Source organism: Lepisosteus platostomus, chromosome 8 (assembly GCF_059453375.1).
Source record: "Lepisosteus platostomus isolate fLepPlt1 chromosome 8, fLepPlt1.hap1, whole genome shotgun sequence".
Taxonomy (NCBI): Eukaryota; Metazoa; Chordata; class Actinopteri; order Semionotiformes; family Lepisosteidae; genus Lepisosteus; species Lepisosteus platostomus.
The window spans coordinates 4,479,301-4,507,055 of NC_142618.1; the positions used below are offsets into that span (position 1 = coordinate 4,479,301).

A 27,755-nucleotide genomic window follows, 5' to 3' on the forward strand; every position below is an offset into this window, starting at 1 on the left:
TGGGTTAAAACCGGGGGTTAAGAAAACAGAAACCGTCTATTTCTTCATGTGATGTCAAAGAGATGTTTATAGTTAAGGGTTTTCAAGGACAAGAAACACTGGGGAAATATGACCTCTCAGTGTTCACAATCACACTTTATAAAATCTAAGCCTTTTCTCATCAGCTGGGTTTGACTGGAAAAAAATTGCCAATAACAGCTTCAGGAGACACATGCTGTAAAATACAGCATCTTAGATTTCATTTCAAACTGTATACTGTATGTAGCTACTATGTTCTGTTTCAGACTGACAAAGCGAATATGACACAGTGCTAAGATACATCAGTGCTTTTATAGACAGCTGTTATTAGCTGTAAGAGATTATACAAGGCAGATAAGAGAGCAAACACAAATCTCAGCAACAACTGTTATGCACATTCACTCATAGCTACAGCCTTCTGCCCTCAAAGGAAACCCAGTTTTGAGGGATGTTTCAGACCATTTGAAAATATTTAATACAATCTTCTGTTTGATAAATTTAAAAATGTGATGCTCTTCTTTGAACAAAATTACTGTGAGTCTTTGTTTCTGATACTGATGAGGTTTCTGACTCCCTTCATCTTGGTCTTAAATAGTCTTGCTCAGCAAAATCCTCCTAATGTTGTTGCCCATGCATGTTGCCACTTGAAACGGTTGACAAAAACATCAGAAATGAGGTTGTAAAACCCTTTCCTTTCAAGAAGACGAGCCTATGCCTTCTCTGTAACCACCTTCAAGACTTGGGCTCCTTTTGAGGGAAAAACTGAAAGAAACTGCTGACCAGGAGACTAACTGATCCAAAATCATCTTCACAAAGGAGGTTTGCCATACACATGCCTTTAAAAAAAAACTTTCAGCTTATGGTAGAATCCAAAATACGTGGGATAAATTAGTGGTATAAATACAGTATGTACACATTTTTACATTGCATTTCATCGGCATTGTCAGTGAAAAAGGCTCTTCGGCAGGCCTGTTCCTCAGTTCCCAAGGAGGAAACCAAGCAGGTCACAGTTATGCAGTGTGGGCCGGTTTGGCACTTGACCGACAGGGGTCTGTTCGTCAGTTTGTTGGCCACAGTTTTGTAAAGCTAATCCTGATCTGGGGAAACAAAACCTCCTCTGGGGCCACGAGGTTCAGTTCCCATCCACAGGTTTCCAAGTGGTTTGCTCCCTTGATTTTGTCCTCTGAGGCTCAAAGTAAAACAGTCGCAAGAGTTGATGCCACATGTTCTTCATATGCTTGAGGGAGCTACAGAGCACCTGTCCATGTCAGGGATACCATGAACAGCTAGACTTCAGTTCAAAGTTCAAAGTGGCATCGGTTCCATTGCTTTAATTCCTCGAAACTGTGGCATGCTGATAGTCCAATGCTCCAGCAGGGGGCAGTAGGTAATATGTTTGTTTTTTTTTAGGGGAGGGGTTTGAATCACCAGTTTCTGCTTTTTCCACCCTGTTACCTTCAGGTTGTTCTTGGTTTAAAAACCCAATCACAGCTGGGATTCACCCGGTATAAGTCCAGGAGGTAAGTGTCTGGGTCCAAACATCGCTCACCTGAGAAATACATTACAGTGCTTTTAGACTCTTGCAATGAATCTCTCTTTTACTTTATAATCGTGTTCTGTAAAACAGGCTGGACCAACTCTGGCCCAGAAAGGCGCGTGTGTCTGTAGGTTTTCAATTCAACTGAAATGGATTAAGTGGATAAACTTACCACCTTCTTACAGCTCTTCCAATATCAGAACATGAAAGCGCCTAGAAAACGTCCAGACACGCCAGCTCATCGGGAAAGGAATCGGAATCGATTTGGTTTCAAGCTGTCGTATTTGTGATTTCTGACTTAAAAATGCCCTCAAGACGTTTTTTCTTTTTGTTGTTTGATAAATAAACATTCTGGGCCCAGAATTCAAAACTTAAAGTCCAGTCCCATTGGAGATGTCAGCACCTAACTGTTTTGAATATTAGGTGTGTCTTTTAAAGTCATCACTTTTTTTTAATAAGAGCAACTCAAAGCACTAAATCAAAAAGCAGTGGGCTGAACGGGCTGAGTTCTATCCAGGAAAGGAAGATGAACGCACATCTCACCTACCTATATTCCCGCCCACTTCGTACAGAAACTGCTTCTGCCACCTGCTAGAGCTACGAGTTCCATTGCTGAAAAAAAAAACAGAGAATGAGAATGAACGAGACAAAACTGAAGTTCATTATTTTTAATATTTCAACTGTGCAGCTCAGAACGTCTAACTTATTAACTCGTAGCTCATTAAGTGTAACTTATTAACTTTGATCTATCAACCTGTTCCTGTTCTATTTTTATGACAGTCAATCCAGTGCCTTTGTAAACAGGCAGTCCTGAAGATGAAAACCTAATTGTTTCCAACAACCACATCACACTTCATTGGTTGCTCTCCCATTTGGTATTCTGTTATTATTTATACAGTATATTTTCTCAGTAGACACCGTTATCAAGGGCAACGTACTGTACAATACATGCGAAAGACGTTTATATAAATGAAGAACATGACAACAAGGCAAGCACAAGCTGGAAGTGCAAGGCAAGTGCTGCACTACACAAAATGAAATAATTTAAGACAGGGTACAGAGGGCGGATACAAAGCAGTGATGAAAACAGCTTGATTCAGTTATTACAGCGTGCAATAGGCAGATCCCATAAACAGCTCGAGAGGTGCCAATAGTAATGCAGTGCAACGTGAGATGTGGCTGAAGAATGCAGCTGAAAGCAAAGAGAGTACATTCTGAAGAGAGGGGTCTCTAAAAGGAAGTCAGGGACTGAGCAGTCCTGATTTCTGTAGGGCTCAGAACAGACAGGGAGTGCAGCATGTCTGTCAGAAAGATAGAAGCAGGACGGGCAAGAGAGGTGCTAGGAGGAGATAAGAGACTGATGGTAGAAAGGAATAGAGGTTTTGAGTGAGGTGGACGTGAGACATAGTGATGTATACATCAATAGGGAGACATTGGAGGGACAGGAGTAATGGAGAAGCATGAGAAAAGACAAGGCAAGCCGCAGATTCCAGAGTTGAAGTGGACGGTTATCTTTGGCATGAAAGGCCACCCAAGAGGAAGGAAAGATTGTTTAGATGATTTAGTGCCAGTGCCTGGACGAGAAATGTTTAGTGTATTTGGTAAGAAAGGGATGGATTAAGCAAATTTTGCTTATTTAGAAGCAGCAGGAGCATATGAGTGAAAGAAAGTGTCGGGAACAGAACAGGGATGGATAGACACTGTCACCGAGGTCCTTGGCAGAGGAGGAGAGATGACGGTGGAGGCACAGGGGCAGGAAAGCAGAGAAGAGGAAGGGAAGAAGGGGAGGGTAGACTTAGAGTTTAGGATGGTGGATATGCATCCGCTTGGGAATGGCAGGGAGACAAACAGATATGGGAAGGGATCTCAGTATCAGAGGGAGAAAAAGAGGACATTTTGAACATCATTAAATATAAAAATGTATCAGTAAAATTTGGGCAGAGAGCATTAGGGAACCCAGAACGGAGCCTTAGCTGACACCAGTGGAGAGAGAGAGCAGGGGACTGAGTGCGAGCCAGGAGACAGGTATGCAAGATCAGTGTGGTAGAAAGGGAAGCAGCTGAGAGCAGTGACATAAAGCACGTGCTGACAGGGGAACTGAGTGACAAGGGCTGCAGAGATGAGATGGTCTGAAGAATCAACACGGAGGAGAAGGAGGGACTATAAGCTACAGTAAGTGAACAGCATCAGAAACAGAAGCAGGGTCAGCTCAGTGTGCCAAGCAGGAGGCAGACTAGAGAGGGTCAATGAGTGAGTGCTGTAAAGCAAATAGCTGGAAATACAGTGCCTGCCTTCATCGCCAACTCTTCTGAATCTGACATCAGAAGTATCTATTAAATCTACAGATTAAATTTTGATTTTCAAATTTTTATATTTTCAACTATGGAGAATTATAAATGAGGTTAAAGGCATATTCCTTGGTTCCACTACAGCAGAGTGTATCTACTGGAGCAACAGTGTCACTGCAGTACACGGTTAAGCATTATACAGTCCAGTATGTACACAATGTGTGTATCTTTCTGCATCATCGTAAAAAGCAAAATGCACAGAGAAGACATTGCATTGTCACATCTATCAACGTTGGAAGAGTTAAACAATTTCATATTTGTGTCAGTTTCAAATATTTTAAATACAACATTTAAATGGTTAGCTACAGGACTTTGAATACTGCAAAATACAATCTGAGGTGCTAAACGTTGGATGTTTTTCAAGAAAAAAGTATGCTGTAGCAGGCTGCCACAGGAGAAATTAAAACCATAAAGGATCATCAACTTTATACACATTCTGTACTACATTAAACTACAATAAAGGGACTACATCCAGCAAAATCAGCAAATTCATGGTTCAGTTTCCTATGCTACGACAAAATGAGTAATAACGGTAGCTTCTCGCAGACCTTTTATCACACTCGAATCGAGCCATGACATCCTTGGCCTTCGTCCCGCTGTCGAGCTGGATCGCCATGGAAACCTTGGCGTGCAGTGGAGCGTGGACCCGGATCACTCCCTCACGTATGTCAGAGAGCTGTTGACACAACCCAGAGAGCTAGCGTTTACCAGCGAGGCCTACAGCAATGCTGCATGGAAGAGGATTTATAGTTCATGCAAACGATGAGCCCTATAGCCTTCTCCGTTCGGGTTTCAAGAACAGGAAGTGTTCTAGCTGTTAGCCCCCTAAAGAGGCCCTCCTTTATATTAGAATCATCACTAGGACATAACAAACACTGTAATAAACCAACAGGAAAAAGTACAGCAATTACGTCCTTCTGAAACCTTAATTTAGGGCGGAGCGGTGGCTCTGTGGCTCAGGATCTGCGCCTGTGACTGGAAGGTTGCTGGTTCAAATCCCATGGCTGGCAGAGGAATCCTACTCCGTTGGGCCCCTGAGCAAGGCCCCTAACCCCAACTGCTCCAGGGGCGCCGTATAAATGGCTGACCCTGCGCTCTGACCCCCAGCTTCTCTCTCCCTGTCTGTGTGTCTGTGTCTCCATGGAGAAAAGCTGGGGTATGCGAAAAGATGAATTCCTAATGCAAGAAATTGTATAGGGCTAATAAAGAAACATTATTATTAAAGTTTCAATTTTGCCGGGTATAACGCGATTGATTTATAAACTGTGAGTGAATTTTTATTCATTTACAATGACACGGACCTTTTCGTAACCCTGTAAGTAAATAACACAACCTAAAGACACTTGATCTCCAGGCCCAGGGCCGGCTCGGGAACGTTCTCTGCGCACCTCACTCCTCTCCGATTTGTCTCGCTCTGCGTTCCACCTCCTCAGCAGCTTCTTCTTGTTCTTCTCAGAGCCCTGGTGCCTCTTCGGCATGGCGGCTTCGTTCATTTTCCTCACCTGCGAGACCATAAAGCACGGGACCTGCAAAAGCCAAACGAGACCTGACGAACTCTCCTCGGCCCCCCCACGCCACCTCCAGACGTGCCCGAATCTCACGTTCCAGCCAGACGTGTGCATTGTGGGGGTTTTCTATTTCACTGCTTCTATTTTAACAGCATTGCATCTACTGTTGCAGTACTGTTGAGATTCATACTGAGCAGACAGCAGATTTATTTGATGTCTTCATCAACGTTCCAAGAGTTTTTACTTTTTGCAAGGCTACTAAATATTTCAGGAGGTAAAATTGATCGAGCTGAGAATTACCAGAATCCTAAGACAGATTCCCGCGTCTCGGCAAAGGCCCAATATTCCCCATCTTCCCAAACCAACAAAAAACACACTAAAGTCCTATACTTAACAAATGCAGATCTTACAACGTAGAAGCGTAATAAAGCAAAAACATACAGTATGTCTACTGATGTAATTGACTGACATCTTGAAAAATACACTGAACATAGTGAAGGACGAGAAAAGAAACATCACAGTTGCGGTAAAAAGACACTGGATATTACAGTACGTGTAGAGGCACTCACTATCCAGAGCAGATCCTGGTATTTAATGAGGAGCCGTACCAGGTGAGCCGCACCAGCAGCCCCCTGCATTTCCTGTGGCTTGGCGGTCTTGCCTCTATACATAAACAGGTTGGGAGCCACAATCATGGACACGTTCCACAAGCTCATCCTGTTCTTCTCCTCGTTGGCCACCACCTTCCTGAGGAACTCCAGCAGAGCCTGAGGAGACACGAGAAAAGCCCAAGACGATCAGACCAGGCTGGTTACGTCATTCGCTCATATCAGCCTTAGCAGTTAGAAGCAAGTCTGCATGTAATACTGTGTCAACAATTAACGAGTAATATTTAACACACAGTTTCTATTTATTGCTTTTAATATGGTTTTATTCAAACTATCTATTGAAGCTTAATATTAATTTCTTCCATTGGCTCCTCATTTAAAGAAATATCTATGAGCTTGTATGCAAAATCTACCCACATGGCAAAAATGCATTTGGCCGTAGTAGTTCTCTGTAGTGAGTGAATTCCCCAAAATAACACCTACCTCGGCATGCAAATGTCTCAATATACCAGTATCAGTACACGCGAACCGTTTTGTATGAATGTAATTCGTTCCCACAAACCCTTTCCTATAGCGAAAATACTTTATGTAAAACGAAAAAACTATTTCCATTTTTTCTTATAGGGAAAACTTCGATCCATTCTGGACCCCAAAAATGTCACCCCTACTTGTACTTTTTTCAACAAAAAATGACACAAGAAACAATAATAAGTAACATTCATATTGTGGTTTGTGATTTTTGTAAGATCTTCTATCTTCTATCTTCTATCTTTGTTTTTTGTACTGCTTACCTTGTTACACATCATTAATCACACCTATGCGCAGTCCAGTACTGTACTGTGCAGTAACCAATTCATTTGCCTTTTGTGCAATTACACACACACACAATCACAATTTTAATTTTCTCCATGAGAAAGTCTAAACCACAAATATTCTTATGAAAAGTATGAGCGCACACAATAGAGAACAATGTTCGAAGCAAGACGCTGGGAACTGTATCACACAAATCTTGTGCCACTCCGTAGGCTCTGTGCCAGCTCTCAGCTATACTAGTTAGAGGCATCTGATGCAAACACTCAATAAGAAACGAGCTGTATGGTGTCTTTCTCTGCACTCTTTACATTCGACAGAGTGCTCGAAATTTTTCTTCATATAGCTTTCCTCATTGATTTGCAGTTGGCTTTTGTTGTTGGAAATGTGGGTAACAATTCACATGCTTCGTAGTATCAAATTTGCACAAAAAGAACATTTGGAAAAAGAGTTACGGGTGTAGTTTCTAATGAAAGTAATTTATTTTTATACTTTGCATTGGCTTTTGATGTTGTGTCCTATACTGTAGGCTTGTTCCTTTTTAGATTTTCTGCCTGATCTTGGGGTAATGTCACTGGGGGTAATGCTGTATTTAAAAAAAGACAAAATAGAATACACGCATAGAACTAAACCGATTAAAAAATAAAACCCGTTAAAGCTATTATTCCATCTCAAGATCAAAAGAATAACAACATATACTTTGGAAAATCCAAGTATGGAATTTTTACAACTGCAAACATTGAAGAAAAACAACAAAGATGAGTAGTTTGTTTAACATAACCAGCACAAAATGATTGTTGGAATTACACCATAAATGAGTACTTTTAGCATCACTACTCATGCAGAAGCATGAGATTTACAAGAAGGAAATGGCAGGTAACTTTTTTTTTTTACCTTTTCAATGCTTCATTTAAACTGACAATACATTCAATAACAAATTCTCATTTGCAATGTTGACCTGGTGACCTATTTGTACAGCATTTACTGAAGCAATCAGTGAAGTATCTTGCTCAAGGGCCCAACAACAAATTTCCAACCAAGCTGTAAACCCACACACCTCCAGTAATACACCAAACCACCACTCCACCACTAAACTATATTATCCTGCTGCCAGAGGAATTAGACATAAACCAGTGCTGTTATAATCACAGGGACTTCACAAGTAGCTACAGTACTATTTCTTTTCTCAACAAGAAGGTAAAATGTTAACAAGCATTGCAGAAATTTTGGAGTGGGAGAACATTAACCAAAGGTCACTCATTTGACCTTCCTGCAATGTTTTTTCTCCTTGCTTTTTTACAGAAGATAAAGTTATTGCTGGTTCAGCAGGTTCCTACCTTAAGAGTATCTCTGTTAGGCTCAGGCAGCAACATGATAAGAAGGTGCAAAGCTTGTAGCTGTGTCCTGGAAGGAGAGATATCTGCAAATAACAAAAGCATTAGGAAAGGAGTCAGGGTTACAAGAAGACAGCACAAAAACACTCCACAATCCTTCAGCAGCTCAACAGCCTTTGTGTTGCACACTAAAGAAAAAAAAGGAATATGAATGCAAATTAAAAGCAGGGGCCAAGATATTACTAACAAAATTTGTTTTGAAACAAAAAACTGCTTGGACTAAAAGAAATGCATCACAGATGGACGCTTCACTACAGCCAAAAATGAAAATTAACTCATTAACTCACACAACTCACTGTGAAAACAACTGAATAGATTTTCACCTAAGGACTAAGCATTTTTTTTGTGTCCACGGCTTCTTTGAATATTGTTGTACTAGTTCTCTGCTAGTACACAATGTCCAGGGGCAGGTTTGGTTCTTCATGTATGGCCAATTAAGAGTTGTTGCACTCTGGAAATCACTGGACGTTTACTGATAATTATAAGGAAATTTCACTTCCATACACGTTTGTTTCAAATACCAAAGTCTGCATTTTGTAAAAGAATGCCACCTTAGCCACACGATAAAAAGACTGGAAGGTTTATATGCTGATTTAACATACAGGACACCGAGTCACTACCCTACACAGAGCCAGTGTAATTCTCCATATTCACCAGTGCTCAAGAAAATACAGCTACTTGCCATTTGCCAATCTGCAGAAAACACTGACACTCTCAGCAACAGAAATAAAAAGCACATCTATTTCAGGCACCACAGTCTCACACCTTAAACCATTGTGGAAACAGGGAATTAAAAAAAAGGTTATTATACAATGGGAAAAACCACTAAAAAAAATTATAAGCGATGACAAAGGTGATGGAATACATGAGCTCCAGCTACAGGTATCACATACCACTCACTTTAAAGAGGAAAGTCTGGAATTTGACAGGAATATGTGTAAGCTACATAATACTTTAAAAAAATAACATACAATAAAATGGCTTTTATAATAATAATAATAATAATAATAATAATAATAATAATAATAATAATAACAACAACTTTTGCATCAGTCACCTCCTTTGTATTAAAATGCCTTCTTCGTTGAACATCCAGTTCCGGATTATTCATAACCATACACTCGTATCTCAATCACTACAAAGCTGTACTACAGCACCGGCATGCTGAGCTCACAGACATCGATCTGCACTGTGATGCATGTGTTTCACATCACTCCTACTGTACATGTGATCCTTACACCAGTGTAGAGACTGTGCGCTTGGGACAAAGGTGCGCATGGTCCTCATCCTTTACTTACTTCTATGAGAGTCATAATGAGAGTCAATTAATTGACAGATCTAAATGGGGGCTAAAACAGAAAAGACAAAGTAGCTGCCAACTCCCAGTTACAAGAATAACACAGAATATTAAGGCAGACGAAGGTTACTGCCCCCCTAACTACACAAACTGTAATAAAGGTTTTTAGAATCTGTTCCAAACAATAAATATCATCCTTGCATCATCCTATGCCTTGAAAGAAAAGGAGGTTTTTATCAGAAACATGAGTAAGTTCAGGACAGGCCGTCAGCAGACACATTGCAGAGATGAAACAGATGAGATACAAACATTCAGAACCACACTCCTGATTACAAAATAAGTCCAAATTAAATTACATTTAAGAATAACACGCGAGACCATAAAACAAATTGGGACAAATAAAAACACATTTAGTATTTTGCCAGGTGCCAACAATTTTACAATAGCAGTTACAGACCTAAAAAGTTCATTTTGTCAATGGTGAACTCCCTGGTTATTCTTAAAAATACGTCAGGTTCCGAACGATCATTCAGAAAGGACTGAAGTGTGAAATGTTCAATGGCACATTACAGCATTAGCTAAGGAATACTCACTTTCGACTGCAGTAAAGGTTGGGAGGTACTGCATGGTTAAGAGAGGATATGGGAGATCCCGGATAAACATTTTGAGAAGGCCAGCCGCATCATTGTGCCTCACTTGGTCCCAGTCGAACACGTCATCATAAAATTTCTCTTCCAGTTCCCGACGAAGATGCTATCGACAGAAAACATTTTGTTTTTAAAAAAACACCATTCGAGATTTTTAAATAATTATACATTTGAATGCCCTAAAATGTTTAAATTCAGAATATTTTTCTCTTCTGAAAACCAATAACCTTTTATAGCAGATCTACAGTACCAACCTGCAGCCTGATCTCATCTGCTTACCGATGCCCCGCACGGTCAGTTCCCAGCAGTACTGGAATGGGGGAGCTCTAAGGAAAACCAGTTTGCCGCTGTAAGTTGTCTCGCTGGGTCAGTAATTGACACTGACTGTTTGAAATTGAAATTGTTCTCTTTGGAGCAAAACTTCTAAACCAAATATCCCAATATGATGACAGCAGACATTACACTGTAGGAGGTGCCATCCTTGAAATGAGACATTACATTGAGGTCGTGGCTACTTGGCCACTAAAGATCCCATGACACTGTTGGTAAGAGTAGGGGTGTTAACCTTGGTGTCCCAGGTATATTCTACCATAGTTCAGCTGGTGAAGTAATTATCACTCCTCTGTCTGATCCGCTGTGCAGTGGGGCTGATGATACAGTACATAACAGCTGCCACGTGGTGGATGAGTTGGGTCCTTTCCTAGATGTTAAGTGCTTTGGGATGAATACTTTTATTACAAGTACACAGAATTATTATTCTAATTATTATTACCTTTTAAGCGAACTTGGACTACTGATTTCTAGGCCATGCAAGGTAAAACTATATCCCAGGCTAAACACTTCCATATGCGTGCCTGATGCAAACAGCAAGAATTTAATACCTCAAGCTTAAAGCAGAAATCAAAACCAGACATATAAAACTGCTGCCCTCCCTAATTTCCATAAGGTTTTCTGCACAGTTCTGTCAATTATGCAGCATCTAACATACAAAATGACAAAATGTCACCGTCCTTTAAAGAAATTTACATGACCACCCCATAAATCAAAGAGACAACTGCAAAATGAAATCATTTTCTGGCTCAGATACAGCTTTAATCAGAGCTAGATGACATTTGATATGCATCATGTTAACACATATTCATGACTATCAAAACACATACAGCACTATATTTGAACATCTGTAAGTCTTTACTGTGTAAAACGTTTCCATCTGTCACATGCTGTTGACAAGGAGCTACTACATACAGTAGTGCCTAATAAACTATATTATCCTGCATTGCATTAGTAATGATGGTGTGAAGTGTGCAATTTAGTATGAACAATAATGATATAGGAAATTTTGTTCTAATCCAGTTACGGTACAATGTAATTTTAAAAGTGCAAAACGTCAGAACTCTTTGTCTTATTAAAAGACTGTAGAACTTCCATATCACCTGAAAATAATTCTACAGACTAACCTTTCCTAGTGGGCATGAAAACCAATCTCTTTCACGTTAGACTTTCCTGTAGAATGTGTTTGCCCATTTTTGGAATAACAGATTAAATGTGACTAAATAAGGGAAACACACAGGGAGACCGTACAGTAATAAATATATTTAAATGAGCTGAATTGCCTTCCTGTTTCCCAGCCCTCCCACATTGGACACACGGAAACACTCCTGAAGAAGAAGGTTCTTCTCACCTTGACCCGGGAGGCAGAACCCGGGACGCGAAGAATCCCCTCCGTCTGCAGTCCAGTCTGTTCCAGCTTCGACAGGAGCTGCAGCACACAAACGCCAGGAGAGCCGATGACTTGCGCAGGTTATTATTTGCGGAGGTCAACACAAAGGCAGGACGAGAGGTTAAACCCTAACCTTGTCCACTGACAACTAAGAGCCCCACTTCCTGTGCAGTTGCTCACGCACTTGGCGCCTGCCCTCACCAGAGAAAAACCTTTCTATGCTGATCTGCTCCCCAGGCTCCCCTTTTTCATCCACCAAAACTCCAGTGGTCCCACTGACACGGCAGAAAGGAAGTCCCAGAGCTGCCTTATTGAAATTCTCCACCAGCCTCCATCTTTCCTGGTCTGTAGTTTTTGTACTTGAAGAACCCCACGTTGGCGTTGTTTGGTCTTTCTTGATAGATCAAGACTTCATATCAGTAATCATCCTGGATGTATAAAGACTAGTATACCTTGTGGAAAACTATTCATATTAAACGGAGATGTGCCATGTGGTATACTGTTGTAGAACATCATCAACTGCCAAGCAAATAAGTGAAACTAATTAACAGATCTGACAAAGAATTACTCTCCCATTGACATTGTTTTGAGAAAAAAACGTTCTCAGATTTTATTTCCAAAAAAATACACAACCGTGGGCCGCAATGCTGAAAAAATGACAGAATTTTCTTTTAGCGTTTAAGTTTTTAGCATTTTTAGCCATGATGTCAAATTAAAAAGAAGAATTAGAGAGCACTTTCTTTGCAAACTCAAAGTCTTTGAAAGAGGAAACAAGTGCTGCTCAGTCCTCTAAGGTCATGAACATGAACACAATGCATGTTGTGGACTTCATAGGATTTTGGCCTCTGTGTATATAAGGTCATAACTCATAGCCTTCTGCAAAGAGCTTTAAATGTCCGTGCTTCACCTGTACCAGAGCACAAGCTCATGATTTCCCCTAGGGGACAAAAAAGCTTGCATTGAGTTGAACTGAATTGAATATCTTGTCTACTCTTATACTGAACAGTCACAGCAAATGAAAACAAAAATAGTCAACATATCATCTACACAGGGTCAACCAAAACAGAGTACTATATACTGCATACTAGAATCCATTCAACACAATCTCACACTACAGAATATGCTCATTACATAAAAACAAAAATGCCACTGGAAGCGAACAAAAAGACACAATAATTTGCCTTCCAGAATATTTAGATGTTTACTCAAGGACGAGGCCAATAGTTCGTCTATATTAAACATGATACAGAGCCCAGGGTTTCGAAAATATTTGCACTTTATTTTTTTACATCTCCCTTGGAAAGTGCCCCTCCTTTCAGAGAAGGAAGCTGTTTTCAGAGGAAGGAACAGCCGGGTTGTGGCTTCTCTGTTTGATTTGGAGTCAGCCTACCAGGAACTCCCCTACATTTGAATGCTGAATTAATTTTATCACCGTGCAGAAAGTATACAATGGTTTAGATTAGAACACGCGCTGTCTGAAGTAGAGCCTCACGGGGAATTCAGCTGTGTGAACAAGGTCAATCAAGGCTTTATTCAAACTCTCTCACAAACAAGCACTAGATCCTATCAGCTCACAGTCATAACACCTGAGAGCCTGGACGTTTTCAAGGTTAGAGCTACAGGTTCCTATACCAGCTGGTCTCCAAAAGAAAGAGGAGCTACCGATTTCAGTGTGGCCCCAAGCAAAGACACTTTTAAGACCTATGCACTCATATAATATTGATACTAAAATGTATTATAATATTATCACATGTTAAAAGGTGCTCAAAAGTAGAATGTTTTCCCTTTAGGTGTGTAGTACATGAAACGTATTTTATTTTAAATATGGTTATATACAGTATTACACTCAAGTCTGTTCTAGATTTGAAGATGTAAAACATTCTAAGCTGAATTTGTTTTGGCTTTCTGTTTTTTCTTTCCTGATGCCAGGAATCTGCTGCTGCTGTTGACTAAATGAATGAGGCAGGAGAGGCACTGGCGAGGCAAAGCTGAGATTTGCCAAATCAGTAATCAAGTGTCTCAGAATACACAGCACAAACAATAAGTAATGGCCTGAAACATACATGCAAAAAGGATTGGCAGTCAGTGTTGCTCAGCCCCAATGTTTTGAATAAAAGAGTAGAAACCAAGACAAAGTAATGTCTTTAAAGTCTGTCATTTGGAAGGATAAACAAGAAACAGTCACTAAGTAAAGCAGAGATAAGTAACGTCCCAGAAGATGCCCAGACTCTTTTAGCATCGCAATTCAGAACACTTTTCTAAAAGGTAGAAAAAATATTTATGCACTTGTGTACTTTATTTAATGTACTGTATATTTTTGTTTGCTACACTTACAAAATGTACATAAAAATACTTAAAAATCTTGAAACTTAAGATCATCCTCAAACATAATTAAAACGTTTGTGGCACTGCCATAATGCACTGTAATTTAAGATGCAATTGTCATGAATGACAGCGAGATAGCAGTCGGAAAAATTCTTGATAAATCAAACATTCTCTACCTTTTTAAAAAGAAGAGGAACTTTCAATCCAGGAACCTTTTTTTGGTCATTTTCTAATAAGGTTGTGAGGGGAACTCCAAAAAGGCCACTTTCTGTAAACAAAATGAAAGAACAGAAGGACTGATGAGCTGTAGTATCTGTGCAACACATTTCTCAGATTTCAATTACTTGAAAAGTTTACATCATTGACAGACTTCTGTCAGGCCACCTACCTCGTACTTTGATCCGCACTGTACGGTTGCGTTTCAGTTCAATGCCCAGGGCATCATAAAATGCCGTTAATTCAATCAGCGAGAGGTAACCAATCTTCTTCATGTCCTCTGGGGATAGATCCCCCACCCTAGTAAATCCCAGCCTTGTACTACGCCACACAAATTTCTAAACAAATAAAAGACAAGAAAAATAAATATTCTGAGACATTGACCTGGAACATTACTACTTAATCAAACTTAATAGTCTTAAAACTATGAAATGTGAAGCAAAGGTGGTCAGTCCCAGTGCTGGGACTTACGGGCAGGGTGCCATCATCTTTCTTGATTCTCTGGAAGTTCTTGGAGTCTCTGTCTTTTCTCCTGCAGGCTGCTCCTTCAGAGTAAGGCACCGTGAAAACAAACTCCTCTGCTGGCCGTTCCTTACTCATCTGGCAATCCGACACACAGTTCTCCACTTTAAACAAGTGTTTGTGGGGGGAAAATAAAGAAAAAAAGACAAAGAATATATAAACCATTAAAGAACTCAAAGAAGGGGCCAAGGCTTATTATAAATAGCTACCCTGCAAAAGATAATCCTGTAACATATTCTGTATATTAGATGAGCTTCCTTGTACCTTTTTTCTCAAGTTTCAGTTGTTCAAAGTTTCAACAGTGTCCCTAATTTGAAGTCTAAAATGTCACTTTTCTATGCGTAGGTGTTCTGTGCCCTGCAGAAGAGCACTCTCTTCAGAGAGGCAAGCACTTCAAAGAATTTAAGGCTATTTCTCTTTCTTCTCTCTTCAACCTCCATAAATTCAAGACTAAGTGGCCCATTGCATTTACAGATGTGCTCCTGCTTAAGAGATACAGTATGTAGAAATCCCTGTTTTCATGAAGACTTCAATGTAATGGTTGTGTGTCTTCAAGAAGACTCCTTAAAGTTGGAAGCTTGTGTCCAAGAATCCCAGTATATTGGTTTTCTGTCTGTTATTTGCACCAGTGATAAGTAAAATTTTGTCCATCTCTCAGAGAGCACCAACTTCCAATTGATGCTACAGATCAGCCAAATGCTCTTTTGTGCTTGAAGAACTTGTTATAGTGCTTATTTGCCATATGGTATTGATACACAGACATAAAAACTCATGTGGCCGTGAAGTAACTTACAAAACAATGTTGGGGTTAGGTTTTTTAAAAAAAAATCATTCTCCCGTACTGAAGTCAAAACACGGAACAAGAGGCCTTGCCTCCCTACTCAAGAAGCTCGAAAGCCCCCGAGTAGGAGGCATAAAGAAGATACATCATACATCCAATATTACTCGCCGACAAAAAAAAAGAAAAAAAAAGGGCGTATCCAGCGTACACGTCAAGGTCATTTCCAGCGTGAAAAATAAGAAAAGAGAAACAAAAACCCAGAGTCTTTGGGGCCACTTCACTTAACTTCACTGAGGGAATGAGGAAGAACCAGAGAAAGAGATGACAGCACCACCCCTTCCCCCCCTCCCCCGCCTGTAAGTCTCCCCTATATGCGCCTTCTCTTCCTGACACCTCCTCTAGGCAATGAAACTAGGGCTGTGATCTGCTTCTCCACTTACTTCTTGCTGGTATCCAAAAAGGCAGCTTAGGTGGATGTGGATGTGGATGAGGCGTGCTGCTGGAAGGGGTTGGTGAAACGGGCTCAGAGGACTGTGAGAAATTGTAGAAGGATAAGTATATTAGAAAGAGACTCATTTCCCACAAACAATCAAGCAAGCATTTTAGGAATTTCAAGAGCTCTCAATTTTTTAGTTTGTGTTTCCATTTTGTTGCCTTGGCTAAAGGTTCTTGGTGTTCACCGGGGCTACATTAAGCCACATGAATGCTTTGAAGGCCATTGAGATCATGAGGAATGCACAGTCGATCAAGAGCCCGTGACCCCATCAGCCGCAGACCTGCAGGTTTGTAGACCACCAAAAGGTGTGGCAGACTAACAGTGATCCCCTCCCACATCAAAATGTATGAAGATACACAGCAGCCCACGTGCCAGGCAGCATCACAAAACTGCTCTAGAAATGTACAGTGGAGAAAACAGAGGGATACATTTCATTTAACATCAGCTTATTTGCATAAATCGTTTTCCTTCTAACTTCTGTCAAAAACTATGACCTCGCCTAAAACAAGGACTGCAGAACTTGTTAAATTAATAATACATTAATTTAATAGATTAATACTTGGAATGATTTGAATCAGCCCTGACTTGATAATTATAAAGAAAAAATTGAGGAAAGACCCCACGACTTTGTGAAATTAACAAGTTGTTTGAAACTGAAAAAAAAAAAAAAAACATGAACAATGATTTACAACCTCCACATGGTAAATAAAATAGTTTGGATTAAATTCTGGATGTGCAAAAACTTCAATTAAATAAGAAGCTATCACACCTACAATTGATCACATGGTTTAATGCAATACTCACATTTAAAATTCCACATTACCATAACACCTTTATTAAATGCAATTTTAAAGCATCTTTTTAATTTTCTTTTTTAAACATGAAAATATATTTGGCTTTAGCATAACACTTCTTTAAACAAATGAGATATAATAAAACTTTATTTTATAATGTACCAAAAATATCAAAGTGCTTTACATTTAAATAGAAGTATGTTTAAAAACACTTTAAAGAAATACTATGAACAAATGAGAAAAATACTTTAAAATATAATTCACTGCAATTCAAACAGAAGCAACATTAATACTGTATATTTTCAGACTGGATTTAAAAATATTGACTTTTTGTTCAGAATTCTTCCATCACAGTCTCTGGGTTCATTCTCAAACATTCACATCACAAACTTCATTAATGCCACAGAAAAGCCAGAGTAGCCTACAGAAATAATCCAGGTGCTGTAAAAGTCATGTTAGGGCACTCACTGACTTATGCTCTGGCTTAGTAAGGAATGCGGATGATGGACATAGGGAATCACTTATCCATATTTATAGGAGAATGTGTCTCCATCTTCACAACAACTGGTTTCAGATGTTCCCAGTATCTGTGGCAAATAGGTACTTATATGGAAAAATACATCTGTTGTGTATTAGGTAGGTACATATGAGACCTTATACTTATACACTCATAAATACTATTAGCAGTTACTACTGATATTGATAATTATAACTATAAAAGTGTTCATACGGAAGCCATTACTCTAAATGCAAACTATACATTGTGCACAACATTACATCTCATTATTTACATAACCTAAATTAAAAGCAGTCTAAAATAAAGTTATAAACATTTGGGAGAAATTTAAAGATTGCAGGAGAATAGATTTACAGGAAACATGCAACTAAAAGTCATACGCTGTTCTGCATTTTTAGTAGGTTTATACTTACAAAGTAAAACCCAGTTTCATTCTCAGCAAATCAAGGCTTGAGTTTACTAGACAATGCATTGGATTTTTAAAGTACAAATGTAAAGATATTTAAATTGAAATTGAAGGAAAAGAAGTCGTCTTCCAGTTTTTAAACAACTAAAACGAGAGAGAAAAAAACAATATATCTCTCAGTCCAACTGAATTAAGGAAAATTAACAGAACCTCTTTTAACTATCAATACTGTACATCATCATTTGAATGAAAGACAAAAAATGAATTCCTTTTCATAGTGAATTCTTTCAGAACTTGAGTTCATAAAAATGTTCAAATCTTTGCAAATCTACCCATGGCAACAATTTGTTTTATACTGTAGGCTATAACATCTTTGAACTTGTAACCTGAGGTGCCTGTCAGATCACGATGAGGTTTGTAGCTTTGACATCATTTCTCTGGGTACATACAGTATAAGCCCTCATGGCTCTCCTAGGAAGAAACTGGAACACAACTAAATAAAAGGTAACATACTGTTGTAAGGTGTGATGCTAAATTAAATGTCAATAAAGCAGAGAGCTGAATCATTTTTGTGGAGAAAAAAAGGCCAATCTGTTGTTTTTTTCCCAGGCCACTATTATTTAGGGCTTTAAATGGAAAACAACAGTTCTAGGAAAAGAGAAAGGATTCCAAATTATCTCAAGACAGCACAAAGACGGTTCTAAATATATCTTTTTATGGTAAGAAAGGGGAGTTGTGGTCTGGAATTGCTCAGCAGAAGTCTGCTTTCATTTGCTGCGGAGGATGCTAGTATAAGAGAGCCTCACAGTGAGTCATCTCAGAGCAAATCATTAACAAAAAATGTGCTTACATGCATACCGGCTGAAATGCCAGTCTGAGAGATGGGAGGAAGGGGAGCTTGTGACAGAATATGCTGACTATGAATCAGGCTGGAGTGAGTAACAGATTGCACATTCTGCACAGCACAGCTGCAAGATCAGACCCCTGTGTCATGTGCAGAGTGAAGCAACCACAGCTTGGTGAATGAACAGACATACTGTAAAAATAACTACAAATTCTCTGTTAAAAGTAATGCTGCTGTTTCTATTAAACTCTTTCAGCATGTGCTTTGCATGAGAAAAACAAACTAGATTAGAGAAAGTGAAATTTTAAGTCAGTGGGTGTGGAATTGCTGCAGGTTTTTGAGTTTATGGGAGGTAGTGAGGTAAATGAAAAAGTGTTTCCTAGAGTATATACAGTGTCTTGCAAAATTATGCAGACCCTGCCTATTGTGTCCCATTGAATGAAATTACAAAATGATGCATGCTCATTTTTTAACTGAATATTTTATTCAAAACCTGAACGCTCACACTGAATATTTCTAAGGGTAAGACATGGTCTAATAAATATCAGTAAAAAAATATTGAAATATGGTGATTGCAAGTAATACAGTAGGTTTATTCCATGCTGAAAAGAGAAGGCTCCACAGCTGAAACGTTGTGTTTTCTTTCTTCTCTTTTCAGCATGGAATAAACCTATTACTGTTTGCTAGAAGCACCTTAGGCACCAGTTATAGCTGCAGGTCTTTTTGGGTAGACTTTGCACACTTCCTTAGTGCCATTTCTGCCTATTCTTCTTAGCTCATTAGCAGACTCCACATTACGTGAGCACCACTAATGGACAGCAGTTTCCAAGTCTTTCCGCAGATTCTCAGCCGGATTCATGACAGGAATTTGACTTTTAGGAATTTTAGGTCTGAAGCAGGTTTTCCTCTATGCCAGTACTTTGCGTCACCTATGTTTCAATCAGTCTTGACAAGCCTCACAGTCTCTGCTGACGAGAAGCAGAACTATAACATAATGCTGCCACCATGATTGTCAGCAGGAAAGATTATAACCAAGTGATGTGCTATAATGAGCCTTTCAACATGTGATTTGTTGCAAACTCTATGCAAGATCTGAGATGGGTTTTCCACTTTGCCATAGCAATCTAGGCAACTTGAACTGGGTTTGTCTTTCCATTGCCCTGATGGTGGCATGGTGGCAGTTTAGAGGGACAGCGTGATCTAGGCAGTGTCTGGATGTCTTCCGCTTCTTAATGATGAGCTTCATCAAGCTCAAAAACACATTATGGCTCTTTGAAATGTTTGACAGCTTTCTCCTAATCTGAGTCTTTATACAGCTTTATCCCTTACCTGGCTGGCAAGCTGCTTGGTCTTCATAGTTAAATTTGTGCTTGAAATTCACTGCCTGACTTTACAGAAATCAGTATATCCGTTCTTAAATCACGTGGACAACTATTATTGCACACAGACAGAAGCAAGTTAACTAGCTGAAGGGCTTGTTAAGATAATTTTATGTACTTAAATAAATTAGGTTGACCTTGACTTAGGTTGACTTCTCCAATTTATGACTTCTCCATTTTTCTTTCATATCTGTTACCTACAGTATTTGCTATTTCTTTTTGTTTATTTTGTGAATGTGTAACGTTCTGCATATAACCATACTGTTACCTCACAGTGTCATGTCATTGTCTCTGCAAGCTTTAGCAACAAAATGTGAAAACTATGCAAGAATCTGAATACTTTTGAAAGACACTGTATCTGCAAACATCATCTTTAACTGTTGCTGAAATTGGCAGAGAAGCCAAATAATTTGGCCAGCATTTCCCATAATTTTGTAATTTTAGAAATTCAAGCTTCAAATATAAAAGACACGCAAGAATACAAAATCTGAAAGAATGTGTTGTCAACAGTATGCAATGTTTTTTTAAGTTCTTTTAAAAAAAATTAAGTTATTTTAAAAAAAATGACAGCCAGACATTATTTGAAAGCAAAACAACTAACTTATTCATATTTTCTCCATGAAGCCAGTTTTCTGTTCCTGATATTTGAATAGTTTAGATCTGCAAACTTCACATGTAAATGTCATTGTTGACTGAGATACTACACTTCCTAGTTTCCTGCTCTGGGCATGCCTGTAGAAATTATTCTGTTTAGGCCAATTGCTTAGATCAGCCATTCATCTTAAATAAATAACTGGACATGACAGCGAATAAACTGTAGTTTAATTAAGTGAATATAATGTGGCTGGTAGTTTTATAACAGTGGACAATGCTCCTTACATTCAAATCGAACAAAAATCACCAAATATTTTTATACTGAAGGCTTTATTTGTAATCTCACAGGTAATTTCAGAGAAAGTGTTGAGTGACTCTCAAAAAATACAATTTGTTGAAATTTCAAATAAAACACTTCAGAAATTAATTTATTTTTGAAAATGTGATGATATGGAGAATGTTTGGCTCCAAATATACAGTATAGTATTTTTCCTTCCATAACTTTGAGTGGAAGACTGCAGGCATGGTACAGTATGAGGTGATTTGAATAACTGATTTTTTACAGTTCATTTACTTTTCTGTACTTCTGTCTTCTTCTTTCTCCTATCATGACTAATACTTCACAGCCCACATTCTTCTGAAAAGCATTCACAAAGTCTAAAGCTCAGTACCGTACAGAAAAGTTGACTTAGCATTGTACCCTGGCCTTGGCAGTACAGAATAGCCTAGAGAAGCAGAACTAGCGGGCTCTGCGCCATTTAGTTCTCGTGCTGCAGCTATGCATCCCAGATGTACTCAGAAAGTCTGTAAAATATCCTAAGGAAAAATAAGCGAGGACACTATATACTGTATAACAGAATATTCTGCAAGTATAAATGTAATAGAAATATACAAACCAGGAGTCAACACCAAAGCACAAAGAGCCCACCGGGCCTAAAAACAATGCAGTGCAATGCAGTATCATGTGAAAGTACTGGGATGTTATTGACTCAGTTTTGGGTCACTGCTGGTGTAAATCAGATGTATAAACACTGAGCTCCATATAAAACACGCGTGACCTGCATCTCTCTGTTCGCGAAGGACGGCTCGCCAGGTCGCCGCGGGACGCGGCACGATCGCCCCTCGCTTACCGGCGTGTCACCGCTCGCGAAGATATCCCGGACGTCTCGCGCGGGCTGCTTGTTCTTCTTGCGCATGGTCTGCGTGTAGTTGTCGAGGCGCTTCTTGACCATGGCGGCCTGCGTCCGGGTCAGCGTGGAGACGAGGGCCTCAGCCGGACTGTCCCCCGGGGGCCCCGACACCAGCGTGGACAGCCCTGCCTCCTGGAGCCAGGCTTCCTCCAGCTCCCCCTCTGCAAGGACAACCGCACCAGCGGGCTGCTCACAGCGCTCCTCTACCACAGCAACACTCCCGCCTTCCTCAGGCTCTTCCCGCTTTCACTCATGTATCTGTCTGGCAGTTTTCTCCCAAGAGGCTTACATGCATACCTCTGTCTACAGCTGAGTACGTAGTAAAGCTCTGTGTTCAGGTGTACGGCAGTGTCCCACCAAGGCTTTGAACCCTGAACCTCCCAGTCCTGAGCCCAGAACCCTCAATTATCCTCAAGACTACGGCTGTAATCAGACTAAATAAACCTGGGATCTTCAAATCAAAGATCCAGTTTTATCTGCCACAATGTAAGAAGCATTCCCCTTTGATATTCAACTGAAACAGAGCTGTTTCCAGATTTGTTTAGTTAAACAGATATTAAAAAAACCTAATAGTGAATATTTTTAGAGTACTGACTTAACCTAGGCAGAAGTGCTAAAGATTCTAGGTGAAATAACTGATGTGAAATAGCAAGTGCCAATGCTTAAGACCGTCTCTCCATACAAATATACATTCCACGTTTCCATCATCATTTCCATCATTATCCTCATCAACATTTCCATTTACATGTCCATCCATCCATTTTCTAACTACTCTGTGCAATTCAGGGTCATGGGGGAGCCAGAGCCTATCTTGACAAGCAACGGGCGAAAGGCGGGGTACACCCTGGGCAGGACACCAGTCCACCGGAGGTCACACACAGACACAAACACACACACTCACTAAGGGGCCAATTCTCCCAGCAGCCATTTAACCTATCAGCACTACCAGCACTTTCCTGCTTACCCAGAGCTGTTGTTAAGCAGAAAAGTAAACGTTGGGCTGTGGGAGGAAACATTGGAGGAACTCGGGGAGAAAATACAAACTCTACACAGACAGCACCCCAGGAATTGAACCCAGGGCTCCAGCGATGCCAACTACTGCGCCACTATGCAACGCACATTCTCCATTTATACACTCAAAATAATGTAACAGCTAATTAAATGACTCAATTAATTATCTAATCAAAATCCACAAAAGAGTGCAACAGTTTCTAAGTCTAGTTGAAGCCAGACGCCGTCCAGAAAGAGCAAACTAGCAGCCCCTGTCCTCACTTACCATCAGCAGATCTGACCTCGATCACCTCTTCCTGGGCGCTGTCACAGTCCTCCTCGATGCTCTTCACCTCGCTCCAGTAATCCTCCATGGCATTGCTGTCCAGGGAGTCCTGCGACACTGACCGGGCAAAGGAGGGTGGGTGCAGAGAGTCCTGAGAGATCATCCTGCTGGTCTCCTGGTAGCGCACTTTCCTGCAAACGACAAATCAGGCATGTCATGCCATCATGGGGTCTCCTAGTAGGACACGTGATGTACCTTTTGTGCGTGCAAACCTGGCCTGGGAAAGTCGGGTCACAATGTCAATATTGAGAAACCTCAATCATTTTAAAATGGAAAAGTAGCGCAACACCACTTCAGATTCTGCTTTTCATATGGAAAGCTGTAAGAATCATGTCTCCCACAGCATAGCTGTTAATTCATCTAAAAAGTTCATATAGAAAAATCACTAAACTTTTAAAATCATTAAATTTTTCACTAAACTAATTTAACAACAATTAATTTTTGTAATAAACAGTTTCTAAATTCACACAGCTACAATATCACATCTGATTCAAAGTGCATTTTGTTCAGGTGCTCTGTGTGATTCCAACAGAATAAATACATATTTTTATAAACAATAATGGAATGCTGTTTATTTATTCTCAGGAAGGAACTGCTTCTAATATTATAGAATATATTTCCATATTATAGATCTATTATAGAATATTTTTGTTTTACTGATGTGCCTTTTATCAAGGTCTTTGGAAGATTTTGGTCACAATGATCTCATTCTCTTTCAGTCACTTTCTACGTTTGTCTCATGTCACAAAATCGTCAAGACAGGAAACAATTATACTCACAAAATATTACAGTATTTGTTACGGTGTAGAACAGTTCTAAACCAGAAGCCTTAACTAGAACTCCTGAACCTTGTAGCTCACAGCCTGCAGCGAACATGAAAAGGACTGGGTTCTTTTTAATGGGGAGTTCTCAAGACAAAACCTTCTGAGTGCCAACTAGAGTTGGCTTTTTGTCAAAACCCCGGACATCTGAGTCAGGTGCACCCCTGTCTTTGGCTGGGCGCTGCTATTGAGAGCTGGCACATGGGCCAGGGGCACAGATGTTTGTGTTTCTTCAATAGTGTGCTGACACGCACCGCCATATTCAGCTAAACTGTAAACGGTAAAGAGACATATAGGTATGTAAAGGTTAAAATGGTTAGTGTTACAATTATTTTTAGGTTCATGGACATACAGTAGTCACAGTTTATAAATCAAACCCTGTGTGGATATATGTTAGTGAATAGAAACCCATGTGATCCCACTGTGATTTGGAAGCTGTAAGCTTCAAGATCCAAGAGCTTTAAAAAATGAAATAAAAACTTAAATGCAAACCTATTCATTATTTTACAGTAAATCGGGGTGCAAAATGACAAAATGAGCTGTAGTGTACATTACCCAAAAAGTCAGCCCCAGTCTAGAAACATGTCACTTATATTCAGATACTTTAAAAAAAACACATTCTGGCCAAAGGTGGCAGCTGCTGATAAAAATAACTTCCAAGAAATTTGCAAACCCTTTGAGGTCAATACTGAAACATTTTGGTCTGGGGGTCTTTCTTTTTTTGCTGATATTCTTGTAGGTTTTAATATTCAACCCAAATCTAGGTTTTCCTAATAGAACAAAAAAGAAATTATAGTGCAGGAAGACATCAAAATCTTATGAATCAGACCAGGTAAGTAATTATGCCCTGGAGTCACGAATTCTGTGGTCATTGAAGAAGAAAAAAAGCACTGCTAAGAAAACAAATACAGAAAAAAAACTTCACAATGAACATAAATCTAATAAGAGGCCCAATACAAATACGTGATAACCTGGAAAAAAAGTAGCAAAGTTCTAAAATATAAGCTACCATATTATGTATTGAAAAGGATATTGATAGTACTGTGCACAGTGCAGACATTCAGAATGAGTTCTGTTAAAACAGCTTACAGGGTTGTGTGCCATTAAAAGCTGACAAATGCAAAAGGCCACCAATGACATCATTGTGTTCTTCTTGCTTAATAAGGATTTATTACTTGTCTTGAAGGATTAGCCTCTTGTACTGCTGAGAAATAATACATATTCACCAAACCTCTGTCAGGGGTTTACTGCTTCCTAATCTAGTTAGACAAAAAGCCATACCACATGCTGGGAACAACAAGACCATATAAAGCAATGAGCCCCCAGTCATATTGAAATGAGTTTTATATCACCCAGGACCTTATCACACTTCACACAGGTACAGATCGGACATTTGGGCATTCGTGAAAGGGAAGCTCACGTGATTATTCTTGTTTGACATGACTTACTTTCACTGTAAGCTTCCACCCAATTCAATACAGACCTTGAAAACATGGATAGTCTTTCAGTTTATTTCCATATAATGAGTCACAATGGCACTGTATATATATTTTACCTTTGAGAGAGTCTCTGTTTTAAGAATAAGATAAAGAAATAGACAACAGGACAACTGAATGTTTGTAGAATGTCAAAATAATTAGTATTTGAAAAAAGTTAATACAATTTGATAAATCACTCTCATTCATTTTTATTTCCTATGTAATTTGGCAAACACTTTCAATTAAAAATGTTCACATTTTTTATTTGAGAGAGGACTACAGAAAATAGTTGTTTTTTTCTGTCGCATAGCACATGAAAATTTGCACTGTGCTTACATAGTGTTAGATTATGTCATGATATTCATGTATTATAACATTGTATGGATTTCATTCAAGATTTCCTGTGAAAATGCATACTAAGCGCTAACATGAAAACTAAAAATTCCATTTATCTACTCTAATACAAAAACCAGGTATAATTACATATCAAATAAAAGAGGTGTAATATATGACAATTTAAACTTGCATCTGATTTCAGTCATTTCAAATTTACCAACACAGTACAACAACTACAGGTCTTTTAGAGCTTGTAACTTTTTTATTTTCTGTTTTTTTAGAGCTTTGAATACCCCAGGTGAGACTGTTAAGAAGGTAGGAAGCAGAATGAAGAAGTCCTTTGTTCTTATATACTGTAAAAAACAAATAAGCTCTTGGGTTTAGCTTCAGAACTGAAAGAAATGACATGTTTGCTTTTTTCCATCCTCAAACACAACTCTCCGAGATGGGCATCTGTAGTGGGATCAAACTAATTACTTGAACTGCTATCGGGGTTCTATGACTGGATCTGTGAGTGAAAGTCTGCAGCTTTCTCTCCTTCGGTGACTTTACAAACATGTGCTTCTTGGCTTCAGGTGCCAAAGTCCACAAACCTCAGTGAACATTGTGAAAGTCTGTGTTTGCTCTGCACAGCTTCATGCACCGTAACTGAATTTCAAGAGCAGTTGTCAAATAGCTTTCAGCCTCATGAAAACCAGATTAGACCACTTTCAGGTCCTCAACAAATCTTAATTAACCTATTGCAATAATGGAATCATTGACATAGATAAGAACAGACACAAACTAGAACTGATTGCATACTCTTTAATTTACCGTAAATTTAAACCTTTGTGGTACTGATTTACTGCCTTCTCAGGAAAACACTAAAAACATCCATGCAAGATTTAGAGCTTCACTAAATCTGTGTATTATGTGGGCAATTCTAGTGTTTGTGTCACATTGACAAAACACATTAAAAAATATAGCCTGAAATCAAACTGAAAATACAGTTACAAATGAGTAAAACATCTTCATTTGACAAAATACTTATCCATACAAAAGTGGGGACGGAAAAAAGGTTCACTAATTCAGACACTGTATGTCTAAGCTATGAATATGTTAGACATCAGATGTTTTCTTTTGACACTTTGGTTACTAGAACAAAGTTGATATTGAAATATTCCCTTTTGTTTTCTGTGGCTGGGAGACTAGATCAGAGACTAGATGACCTAATATCTCAGATGTGAGTGGTGAGTCACAGCACTCCGGACACATTTATAGATGATAATACTTTTCTTCTCAAAGCCGAATCAGACTGGATAACAGGGTTCTTGAGGAAAGAACTCAGAAACTTTAAAGTAATCCATCTCATTCTCAACCATTTTTCTGAATAACACTGGAATTCTGAGTACATCTGAGGTCCTATCTGTGATATGGCTGGGTGAAATCTACAAATAATTTGCTCACCTTCACAAATCTGAAAGACTGTGTCTTTGTATACATTAAATGTATCTTTATAGTACACCAAAAATTATGGCAGGCATTTGCAGTACAATAAAACAATACTATACAATAAAAATACAAAACTTTTTCAACACAATTTTGAGAAAATTCTTTCTCTTTAATATAATGTTTTTTGTAAGTTATTTTGACTTAAAATAACACAAAATAAGGGCAGTTCTCAGCACTCAGTTGTCACATAAAATAGTTTGTTCTGGATTTGCCGAACTGAGCCTCCAATTTACAGTACTTTGTTTTTACGAGCATGTCTGCTATTTTTGTCCACATTTGAACAAGATACTTCAGAAATATTGTTCAGCATGAAATTGCCATAAGTGAAGTATATATTAATCA

At 39.1% G+C, this 27,755-nt stretch overlaps 1 protein-coding gene across 5 annotated transcripts in view; it reads right to left on the reverse strand.

Annotated features, from left to right (window-relative positions):
• Window positions 1-311: 311 nt before the first annotated feature.
• arhgap28 (Rho GTPase activating protein 28) overlaps window positions 312-27,755 on the reverse strand; it is a 56,917-nt gene continuing 29,473 nt past the window's right edge. For all 5 annotated transcript variants that reach the window (XM_088642112.1, XM_088642108.1, XM_088642109.1 and 2 more), the window contains exons 2-15: window positions 23,228-23,418; window positions 21,892-22,112; window positions 16,172-16,262; window positions 14,900-15,054; window positions 14,601-14,766; window positions 14,389-14,480; window positions 11,849-11,926; window positions 10,114-10,273; window positions 8,167-8,249; window positions 5,981-6,178; window positions 5,292-5,429; window positions 4,452-4,579; window positions 2,103-2,167; window positions 312-1,567 (exon numbers count right to left, since the gene is read on the reverse strand). In XM_088642112.1, the coding sequence (XP_088498238.1) occupies window positions 1,476-1,567; window positions 2,103-2,167; window positions 4,452-4,579; window positions 5,292-5,429; window positions 5,981-6,178; window positions 8,167-8,249; window positions 10,114-10,273; window positions 11,849-11,926; window positions 14,389-14,480; window positions 14,601-14,766; window positions 14,900-15,054; window positions 16,172-16,262; window positions 21,892-22,112; window positions 23,228-23,390 (1,830 nt within the window). In that variant the 5' untranslated portion in view covers window positions 23,391-23,418 and the 3' untranslated portion in view covers window positions 312-1,475. The remainder of the gene's footprint in view (window positions 1,568-2,102; window positions 2,168-4,451; window positions 4,580-5,291; window positions 5,430-5,980; window positions 6,179-8,166; window positions 8,250-10,113; window positions 10,274-11,848; window positions 11,927-14,388; window positions 14,481-14,600; window positions 14,767-14,899; window positions 15,055-16,171; window positions 16,263-21,891; window positions 22,113-23,227; window positions 23,419-27,755) is intronic.